General features: G+C 38.8%; 1 protein-coding gene across 1 annotated transcript in view; it reads left to right on the plus strand.

The window, feature by feature from the left end:
• Positions 1-4,542, plus strand: part of LOC139728226 (acyloxyacyl hydrolase-like) — a 99,814-nt gene extending 95,272 nt beyond the window's left edge. The window contains exons 28-32 of the mRNA XM_071639189.1: positions 455-535; positions 1,078-1,160; positions 2,065-2,164; positions 2,792-2,923; positions 3,958-4,542. Of these exons, the coding sequence (XP_071495290.1) occupies positions 455-535; positions 1,078-1,160; positions 2,065-2,164; positions 2,792-2,923; positions 3,958-4,032 (471 nt within the window). The 3' untranslated portion in view covers positions 4,033-4,542. The remainder of the gene's footprint in view (positions 1-454; positions 536-1,077; positions 1,161-2,064; positions 2,165-2,791; positions 2,924-3,957) is intronic.
• Positions 4,543-11,827: the final 7,285 nt, after the last annotated feature.

Consider the following 11,827-nt stretch of genomic DNA (forward strand, 5'->3'; position numbering starts at 1 on the left):
TGAGATACTTGTCAGTGGAAGCTACAATGTATTTGCATTAGTTTTTAATTTAGGGAGGCATTTTGTGAGGAATGACATGCAGATATTCTCATCTACATCAAGGCATGATTTCACAATGGACATCTTACTGTACCTGCCATCACAACACTTGGGCACACCTTGTCACCTCAAAACATAAGCTCAAGATCCTAAAATGTACATAAGTCTCAGAGTCAGTGATATAGCAGGCAGTGAAATCAAGCTGTCATGAGCAGTTTTGAAAGTGTAAATTTGTTTCCCATTTTCAAACAATAAATCTCAGTAAACAGAGAAGGGAAACATTCCCAATTTGCAATTGGTTCTGTAAGGCTTGTCATTTTGAAGAGTGCAGATTTTCCTAAAGCTTACAGATCAGGAAACATTTTTCTTTTTTTCTTCTCTTCAAACCGTGGCTGGATTCTGTCCTGTGATGCAGATGAGGATCCATTCCAGGTCCTTCCACAAAGACCAGCCTCGTACTTCTGATTACTTCTACAACTACTTCACCGTTGGTGTGGTAGGTGCATGTCATTTCATTGACCAGAATGTCACAAACTTTGTGGTAGTCTCCAGTGGGAACCTCATGAGAGAAAGCTCTTTTCATTAGGGCTGCTTGCATCCATGGAATTTGTGAGGATGTGTTAAATGGATGATTTTTGTTTTTCCAATAATTTCATAATTACTTGATTTCCAGCATATATTTGGATGTGCTTTCTTTTCATGAATTCTCATGGATTCTTTCATGTCCTTTTTCATTTTAAGTGCTGTGAGCTTTCGTATCATTAAAATGTATCAAGTGTGAAGTAAACCTTATCAAATTATTTGTTTTCAATCTAAGGAGGATTATGATGACATTGAGTATGTGCAAAAAGAAAAAGACTACAGCCTGTCTTCAAGCAAAATGTATACACTGTAATTATATCAATGTGCATCATTCTGTATTACACTTCTCATACCATATCATTTGCATCATAAGATCTTCTGTTTTACGAGAAATTGTGAGCTATCCACGTAGGTGCATAGCAGCTGAAGGTTTCTATGCATCTTTCATTCCACCAGGATATCTTATTTGATGCATCCACCCACTGTGTGAAGAAGTTCATTCTACATGCAAACTACCCAGGGCATTACAACTTTAACATGTGAGTATCATTGATATTAGTTTAAGCTGTCAGATAATTTCCAGATACAACACTTGTGATCTGATATACTAGGGCAGGTTACTGGAGATGCATGATAATGATTTTCTTTAATATTTGTCAGCGCTTACTGTGACATATCCTTTGATTGTGAGTTGACATACCTCTATCAAGTAATTAGCATTCGGATAATTATCTCTGAGTAATTATCATGTTGATTGCATGTTTGATGAGAACTAGCAGTCATTATGGTGGTGATGATGGTGGTGGTGATGATAAAAACAGTGATGATTGTGCCGGTGATGATAATGGTAATGTAATAGTGACGGTGGTGGTGATAATGAGGGTGATGGTGATAATGAGAGTGATGGTGATGATGATGATATTGATGATGATTATGATGGCAATGATGGTAATGATGATGGTGATAATGATGATGATGGTAATGATGACGATAATGATGATGATGGTGATGATGGTGATGATGATGATGATGATGGTGGTGATAACGATGATGATGGTGGTGATGATGATGACGATGATGATGGTGGTGATGATGATGACGATGGTGATGGTGGTGATGATGATGATGATGATGCTGACGCTGAGATAATGTTGGTGATGATAACGATGATGATAATAATGATGATGAGGATATTGATGATGATGCTGATGGTGATGATGGCAATGATGATGGTGATGATGATGATGATGGCAATGATGGTGATGATGGTGATGATGGTGATGATGGTGATGATGGTGATGATGATGGTAATGATGAGGATGATGACAATGATGACCATGATCATGTTGTGATGATGGTCGCAGTGATGGTGGTCGTGGTGTGATGTAATGTTGTTGATTCTACCATTTTTAAACATCTCACAACACTGCGTACTGCTTCCAGATACCATCGGTGCAACTTTGAGATCCTCCTGCCCAACACACGGTTCAACAGGGAGGAGGACGGATACGACCAGCCTCTCTCCATCACCACCTTCACCAAGGTGGGTTGTCATCCTCATTAGTTTGAGCATTCCAAACATATGAAGCCTTCATTGTGAGGAGTTGCTTCCATTTCCATCATCACTGGGATTTCTCATTGACAGGGAAGAGTAGAGTATAAATGCTGCAAGTGAGATGTTTAATGATGTATTTATGATTGCACTGGGTTGAGGATGTAGGAAGCAAGGTTGTCTCACAAAGCAATTTTTACATGGTTCTATGGATGTTGGACAAGCCAGGCGAATAGATCATTTAACAAGCATTTAGAAATACTGGACATAGCCAGCATACTCAAAGAGTTGTGATGCAGCTTCTCTGAGTACAGGATTTTAACATTTGGAGGAGGAGAGAGTTCTTTCATGTGCAGTGGAGGAAGTCTTTCATAAAAGACTCGGATAGAACCAAAAGATATCTTCATTGAAAACAGTCATGTAGAAAGTAGCGTCTATGAGTTATACAAGTTATGATAAGTCTAATGATGATGATGATAAATCATGATCCTTCGTGTATGTTAGTTTGTTTCCTGTGATTATTTCAGAAAGAATATGAAGCAATTTCCTGAATGGAAGCTTGAAATAAACCCAAGACAAATTCAGTGAAGAATTAACCTCAGTGTTCTTTGTTTGCAGTGGGACTCCGTGAACCACAGGTTGATACGTGCATCCCAGAAGCCAGTGGTGCTGAATAGGGCGTCGGCCATGAATACCACCAACCCCTTTGGCTCCACCTTTTGCTACGGTGTCCTCAACCTCATATTTGAAGTGAGTTACACAACACTTCCTCCTGTTCAGTCATCTTTTTGCCTTCATTTTACATGGGCATGTCATTGTTGTCATTGATGATTGCATTTGGCTGTTAGTATGGTTGCAAATCTTTAGTCAGGTAAAATAATTATATTAAAGATAAAACAAACTGTAAAACACGATATATTCGCGTCATGAAAATTCCACAAATTTGAGCCAACGGCTTTTCTCGTAGCATGAAATTTTCGCGACTTGCCACTGGCATCCAATGCATATTGTGTAGGCAAGAACTTTCGTGTGCATTTTAATTTCGTGAATGTTGCCGCTTGCAAATTTTTAATTTTAAATGCACGCTAACATTCCTCATTTTACAGTAGTGTCAGTACACGTGCAGAAATTGTCAACTTTTGCTGTAAAATTTACATGTATATGCATGCATAAGAAATGTGTGAAATAATGCTGTGATAATATGATTTCAACTGGGTAACACCAAAATGAAAATATTTGCCAAAAATGTATGGCAAGAGTATTGCAATCTGAGAACATATCAGATCGTGGTTGCTACGTAATGTTTTATAATTGATTATCGATAATTGACAAATCAGGCTGTAGCAGTATCCATCAGTCTTCCGCCCCAGAGTGAATCTCATGCAGCTTGTTGGGAGATGCGATAGCTAGAGTGTGATCGATCATCATTAACTTCTATCCACCTACTACTGAATGGGGGAGGGTTCCTCAGGAATAAAATCATATGTGTTCATTCAGAATTATTAAATTTCTTGACCGCCTAATACTCCACAACAACATATCATCCCGGCAAATTGTGTCAACCAGTCAAGTTTCGTGGTATACACTTTCAATGTTTTGCAAGCAAAGTCAAAATGTTGGAAGATGAAAGTTTGAGCCCTTCTGACAACTAAGTTTTACCTTCAACCCTTTCTCTGCCAATGAGTCAAATGTGCACAAATTTCACATAAAACTACATACCTATGGACAGGAAATAATGTGGTACACAAGGGGGTTGATTGTAGTTTTGTTGTCCCTGCCTACAGGTGATGCCTAATAACCACATAGCCTCCGTCACCATGTACGACCCCAACGTTGCTTCTATGGAGACCTTGGATTGAGACGCCCGAGAGCAGACGATACGACGCCTGCAACGGATACAACTCACTCAGTGCCCGAGATCTGAAGCTAAACTGGCGGTTTCAAGCACTCAGAATTCAATGCATGACGCAAACTCGGGGGACTTAATAGATGGTGGATGCAGTCGCAGTGTCTCCTCACTGGCGGGCTTGTGTGGTACTTTACTGCATTGCTGTAGTTTGCTCAACAGTGCTGATGTGTTTGTACATGTCTGTTTTTGAACCTGAACAAAAAGAATCACATATCCATGATTTCGTTTCAGTTCAGTTTCCATAAACAAGATTGCGCCCTTCCACATTGCTCTATCTTATTGCGTAGGTAAAGTTTTATATGATTGGGTTGATGGTGTTAAAGTCGCACAAGTCTCCTAATGTTGTTGTTGTTTGATGCACGCATTCACTTCTCATTCGCTTCATGAGATCTATTCTAAAGAGCAAAGATTATAGAGTTTAAAGTAGTGGACCTAGCAGTGCCTTCTCAGTTTATGGCGCGAGTGCTGCACAAATCCAACAAAGGGGGACACCGCTGCTCCTCTGCCAAGACAGATTTGCCCGAATTCACGAAGGTGGTACAAATGAAACCATGGTTTAAACCATGGACAAAAACCATGGAGCGCCAAGTGTCGCATGGAATATTTCGTTACGAAATCAGTCATTTCCTTGATGAAATTATTAATTTGTAACAAAATGACAACATTTTGTAACTAAATGAACATTTCGTCCACGAAATGATGATTTCGTTAACGAAACGGTCATTTTGTCGACGAAATGACCAATTTCGTAACGAAATATTCCGTGCGACACTTGGCGCTCCATGGTTTTTGTCCATGGTTTAAACCATGGTTTCATTTGTACCACCTTCGTGAATTCGGGCCATCATGTCCTACCAGTGAAGACCCAAGGAAAGAGAAAGTGACAGATGGTGTAAGATTTGCTGAGAATTTCTTCTGCCCGCTGATGAAGCCAGCAGGTTTCCACTCACCAACCTGGATCTCAGAAATCTATGAGATATCCAAAAGGCTGGTTTTGGTGTGGTGCTCATGGAAACCAGCATATAGTTTCAGTTTTCAACTTTTTTGTCCAAACTTGCAAACCTGGTCCTTCAAACAATGGATACAGTGATCTCCATGCAACGTTAATGAATTTAACACAACACTATTTCCATTTTGATTTCAATTGGTATTTTCTGTTTTACTGCAATCGTGTGGTGTGTTGTGTTTTTTTTTTTTTGTAACTACGCAATGTATGTTGATGTGATCTCAATTGAAATGTTGAGTGTCAAATACTAGTGTATTGCAATCGTAAAACTACTGTACTTACAAGGTATTTGCCACATTCCGTAGTATATCATAATTACAGTATCACAATTTGTGAAATAGAACTCAAAGCAAGTGCAGCAACAAGTCATCTATGGTTTTATCTTCAGATGTTAAAAAGACATTAGTCTAAAGATAAAGCATTTGAATGTATACCGTATGTATAAAATCTATATGTAAAACACTCTGTGAATTGATCATTCAATAGATTTGTACATGCCATATATAGTAGTACTTGGCACCTGAATGCGTGTGATTTGTTCTCTTTGGGATCTCTGTGACCAGAGTCGGCTGTTGATGTCACACAGTGAAAGCAGTGACACTATATGATGAAGAAAGAGAGGCTTACATGAAGTCGCCTGAACATTATTCAAAGGGAGAGGGCAAAGTTTAGTGATGTTTTTCAGGCCTGTGTATCATGTTGATGTGCGTTTCTCAAGCTGCACATGGATGTCTAGCAGTACATTGTACAAGGCCATGTAAATATCTTCCAGGAGAAAAGTTATGTGTGCTTTATCTCATTCCCCCAAAGTCTATGTAAGACACTTCTTGTTTGATTCAGGCAAGTATCTCGATCACATCTGTATTTTACAGTTTGCTTCTTGTATGAACGCACAAGTAGTCTAAATATAGTAGGCCAGTGTGCTGGTGTATTAAAAGGTATGGACATTTTCCCTCCAGTTGGGACCTAGTGTAGTAACAAGTTGTTTCATCTACATGTACATCTACCCAAAGAACTACTACCACTCTTTGATCTACCTATGAATACTGGATGCATTTCACTTCCCTGAATGCATTTTGCATGCATTATTTGTTGCCATGTCTTGCAAGCCCCAGTTTTAAAGCCTCAGGGCAAGCTTTGTGATTTTTTGGGGAGGTCTGTGTTGTAAAACTAAACAAGTTGGTGATAAAATGCAATTGTTTGTGTGTGTGTGTATGTGTGTGTAGGAAGTGGGGGGATGGCGACAGGCACAAGGGAAGGAAAAAAAGACAGTGAAGGGGATAAGACAGATGTTGTGGTACCAGTAGTCCATGGGCCAGTGTAGACCCGTACCCCCCCCCCCCCCCAACCCGGCCCCCCTTTGGAGACAATTTGAAGTGACGTTTTCAGAATAGGTCTCACAACCAGTAATTAGGATCCACTTGTGTTGTTGCTGTTGTTGTTTTTAACAATGGGTGTGGCCTCTAGAGCCATTTCCATGGCAATGCTCAATGAAAATAGAATCTCATATAATGTAAATGCTTATAGAATTTGATAGAAATGCTCAAATCTCCTGTGTTTGGTATCATATTAAAACATTATCAAGTGTTCATTCAAATCCAGTGGTGGTTACAAGCTTTAGAGCAGTTGCCATGGCAACGGTAAAAAAGTAAATTTTATTTTAAAGCCAGTAACTTATGACAGAACCAGCTAAATATAATTTCTTTGTTATGAAATTGTTACCAAATATTAGAGAGTTTTTTTAATAGTTGGTAAGTGGTAGACAGCTTTTCCAACAGAAAGCAATAATGATAATAATGATGATAATAATAATAATAATAATAATGATGATGATGATAATAATAATAATAATGATGATAATAATAATAATGATGATAATAATAATAATAATAATGATAATAATAATAATAATGATAATAATGATAATAATAATAATCAAAATGATAAGATTTCATAAAAGTTTACTTTCATTTCATTTAATCCAGCAGTTACTGAGAAAGAAAAAAATCCTTCAGTCACCCTACCTAGAGTCTTAATTGAAAAAATGTGGTAGAATTTGTTTAATTTTGTTTGACTTACCGGCACACTTGGAGCACCTTGATGGGATATCTCTTGCTCTGCAGGATCTGGTCATGATCACTTCCTCTGGCACTGCCACTGCCACTGGATGCGGAATTCTTGCTCTGTGTTGACTTTATCTGCACTCAAATGACCAGTCCTTGCTGAAAGTCAAATTGTTCATTGTTCAATTCATTTCTCTTTACTTCAGGATACTTGATGTTGGACATTTCGACAATGTCTGCACCTTTGTTGCCTCCAAAATCCGCAATGGCAAATTTCTGTGCTTCATTGACTGTATTGTGCATCAATTTTCAATGATCAAGGGGGTGAAGGTGGCAGTTCAACTCGTTGAGCGTTTTTTTTTTTTTCCCCACTCGATATTAACAAGCATGATGGCTGCATGATTTGCTGCAATCTGTCATTGTATTTGTTAAGTTGCTGATCATTGCCTTCCTGGTGTTTTTGAAGTTTGCCTCCTTGTGAATAATGATTGTAGGTTTCGCACAAACTGTCAACAGTACTGCAGCTGTGGGAAACATAATCACCAGTAGACCCTCCGGCCAATTCATCAACTGTGGCAGCAAGGCATGAATCTTTGGAAGTGAAGTGTATGCACGGGACGGTTGTTCCAATTCGATGAGTGGGTTCATTGGCAACGGTCTGTACCCGTTTGACAAGTTGGTACTTATTGCTTTTGGGGCAGCTTCAGTGGAACTCATTGGTGGACATTAATTGCTTTAAAGGGTAGTATGTTTCTGTGGTTTCGACTTTTGATGGTTTCGATTGTACAGAACAGAGACTGTGTGTAGCAATCATTCTAAATGTAATGTAGTTGTGCAGGATCAAAGCCTACTGCCTAGGCCTAAGAGCTGTATCCGCATAATATTTTTCTGACCATGGAGCATTACAAAAACAAAAAAACAGAAACACTGCTATGGGTGATCAAGTAACCTTGGTGGTGGCAGCCGCACTCACACCCAAAAACATCTATGATTTTTTTTTCCCATATTAATCAGTCTATCATATATTTTATTTATTATAATCAAAAGTTTGATACCAAAAGAGCTATGTCAAATTATAATAGTCACTATGAAACAGCAAATGGATGTGACAACCATCAAAAAACACAAGCGACATAGTCAATAACTATATACCTAGTTATTGATTAAAACGATCAGTTTGTGAATGGGTCTTTCAATCACAATTCTTTTGTAGAGAGGCTTGCCCTGCTTGGTTAGGTCTGGGGTTGCCATGAGAAGTTTCACCCTGCAAACTAAGCCATCGTCACTGGAGATGGTCTCAACAACCTTGGCAATTCTCCAGTCTGTTCTGCAAAACTCTCCTCTTCCAATTGACTATGTCATTTGCTTTGATGTTTCACTGCGACTTTGACCAAGTCTTTCAGGCTTGCAGGGCATGTAGATACTCCTTCTTCAAATGAACAGTGGTACCCAAAAGAGATTGACCAAGTATTGCGCACGCCTCCATCTCTTTTTCAGATTTAGATCTTCTCTCTCAAATTGTCCTGGTGGGGGCATCTGAAGACCTTCATGGTCAGAACATGATTTGACATTCCAGATCTTCAACTATCAGGGGTCTACTATTAACAATGGCCATGGCTTCATACATGAATATTTGAAGAGAAGACGTGTTGAGTCAGAGTTCCCGGCTGATCTAGTATCCCAGTTGGGACATTTCTGATGTTCCTGATCTACCTTTCCCAGACTCCTCCCATGTGGCTTGACGATGGAGGGTTCATCTTGAACTCGCAGTCAAGTTTCAGTAGCTGGGTAGCAATTTGACATCCATCAAGTTCACTGAGGCCTTCCTTCAATTCATGCTTGGCGCCAATGAAGTTTGATCCTTGGTCAACACAAGGAATTGCAACCATCTCTACTGGTCAGCCGCCAGTAGGTCTCTGCACAGACAAATATCACCCATCTCCTTGCAATTTCTTAGCATACTTGTTGGTTTCAAAGGCAATTATCCAAAGAAAAAAAAATAGTTATTCATTTATTCCCATATGTGTATGAGTATATATGCATATTCACACCTGTATCAATATATTCCAAGTGTTGTGGTTATAGAAGGTTATTTTGATATATATACCAAGATCATCATTTGGCTTTCCTGCATTTCTCAGATTTATATTTTTGAACATGTTGATTTTGCTTACTAAAATGCTCTAAATTGGTAGCTACTTTTTTGAGAATTAGAAAAATGTGCAATCAAAATGAAATTTCAAATGAAATCTCAAATGAAATCTCAAATTGACAATGTGAAAAATAATTACAAAAATAACGACCCCTAGAGAGTGACGGCAATGCTGTTGCCCTCTTGTACCAAGTTCACGCTTCTCACTCTCTTCGATTTGTACGTCCGAGTTCAAACTTACTTGCGACACTATGCCTTCGACAGTAAGTCTCCTTTTTTTTTTAGACTTCTTTGCTTCTTCAACGGACACCGTCTCTGGATGATAGAAGTTGTCCACGACATCCTTGTCAAAAGCAAATTTTGTGGCTACCGTGTAGAGCTACAAGTGAAGTAAACAAGAACAACACTTATGATAAGCAACATTGCAACAATTTAGTGTCATTCACAGTTCTTTATCCTGATCTTTGTTACTTAATAGATATTCACAAATATACTTCCTATATCTTATGCACTAATATCTATAAACATACATATCAACTAAACAATAAATTTGCATGCATATGCATCATCACTTATACTATCATCTCAAGACCTAAGATCTAACTTATCTCATCTATAGCATTTACGAATATAACTATAAAACACAAACTATAAACACCATTTATATTGTTGTGTAATGCTATTTCCAGCTTAAAGGGGAAATATGGATAATAATAATTAAGAGAAATTTGACGAAAATTGATTACTTTTCAAGTTGACGACTTTTTAATAACAATTCTGTAGTATCGTTAGTCCGAGTCCCTATGATTTGTGCTTTATTGCAGCGTATCACCTAACTCGTCCCAATGATGAGTTCAAGTCTAGTTTGGTTTGTTCTGGCTGAAGAAGAGGGTGCACATCTCTTGCAGACATTGGATGTGGAGTTTGAGATCATTGGTCTTAGTTGCATTGAGAAATAGCATCAGAAGCCAAATTTTGTCCTTGAACCAAACCCAGAATCGAACAGTTTTCCCACTTTTCTCCTCTTCTCGTCTCAAGACTTGTATTCTTTGTACTTTTCCATCCAGCTTTTCCACTTTGGGGCTTCCTTCATAGCTGCCAGGGCTTCGTTGGTAGGATTGTGTGCAATATTGGAAATCAAGTGGATTTCATCTTCATTTGAGACGTTCATCGTCTTCATCTGGGAATGATGACAGCAACAGCCTCTTCAGAGCTTAATTTCGACAGCTGTTCTGAGAACGTATCTGGCTCTGTTGTAGTGTTCACCAGAAAGCACTTTCTCAGTTGATCCGCTAGCACATAACTAGATTCCACCATGACATAAATCTTCAATTCCGCTGTCCCTAATGAGTTTTCCCAGAGCACCTCTGCATTAAAGTGCATGCTGTGTGAAAGGTCCGTATAGACAGATGATCACTTTGTTGTACCTTTCTGGATCCGACCATGTGATTTCATAAGCTTTCTTCGCTGCAGCCAGATCCAAGGTCATTATTGTGTATGGCTGTCCAATAGTGGCTGTTACTTCTTGTGATGTGTGTATGATATGCTTCACAGTGGCATTATCTGTGATGGGGGCATTGACAGGTGGCATATACTCAATTGTGGTCTTCCTTTCCTCTCCCGTCTCTCCTTGACTTACTTGACTTAAAGGCGTACCACGTATAGTAGGATGGTGTGTCCCTTTGCACTCCTCTGGGTGAGCTCACTCCAACCTCTCCTGTCCTTTGCCTGGTTTTCAAGGCTCAGTAGAGTTGATCCTGTATCACAGCAAAGTTGGTCTTTCCATCTCTCCAGTGAGTGATATCCATCTGCCCGAGATAGGTACTGTCTGCTCACCTAGGTGGAGATGTCTGGCTAAATACCCAGAGCGCTTCTGGTACCATACTCTATGGCAACCATGTTCATGATTTGGGAATGATGTCATAATTAAATTGGTTTGACCTAGTCCATGCAAGAAGGTGACATGTCTCCTTTATCTCTTTGAAACTTGTGTCTGCCAGTGGTGTGACACTTGATGTTGCTTTAGCACTGCAGCAATGTATAATACAGCTAAGGTTAACATCGCTTTTGGTTCTTGAATTTCTCTTTTTAGTAAGTTGTAGAAGTATTTTGTCATCCATTTTCTGTATTGCTAATCTTACAACACATTAGTACAAGATTAACTGAAATGTGTACAGCTATCTGATATGCTTACATAATACATCATAAAAAAATAAACAAAACTTTTGACCAACCAAAGGCTTGATTTTGTCAATGATCTCTCTAGAAAGTACTGTAACTATAGAGATCAGTGAGTATTGTGCAGAACTTTTCACCAGAAGGTGCATTTCGTATTGTGCAATTACTCGGCAGGCTGCATTATTCTTGTCATACATGTACTTAGGAGGACCATAGCTGTGTGATTAAAGTTACAATCAAAATGATTTTTTTTTTTCAGAGGCTACTGAACATATATTCAGGTTTTTTTTTTTTTTTTTCTGAAGAGTGTCAGTCCAATTCCTACCATTTTCTGTAATCTATAAAT

Source organism: Diadema antillarum, unplaced genomic scaffold, assembly GCF_040938485.1.
Source record: "Diadema antillarum isolate AM-2024a unplaced genomic scaffold, OU_Dant_1.0 seq00000170_RagTag, whole genome shotgun sequence".
NCBI classification, from domain to species: domain Eukaryota; kingdom Metazoa; phylum Echinodermata; class Echinoidea; order Diadematoida; family Diadematidae; genus Diadema; species Diadema antillarum.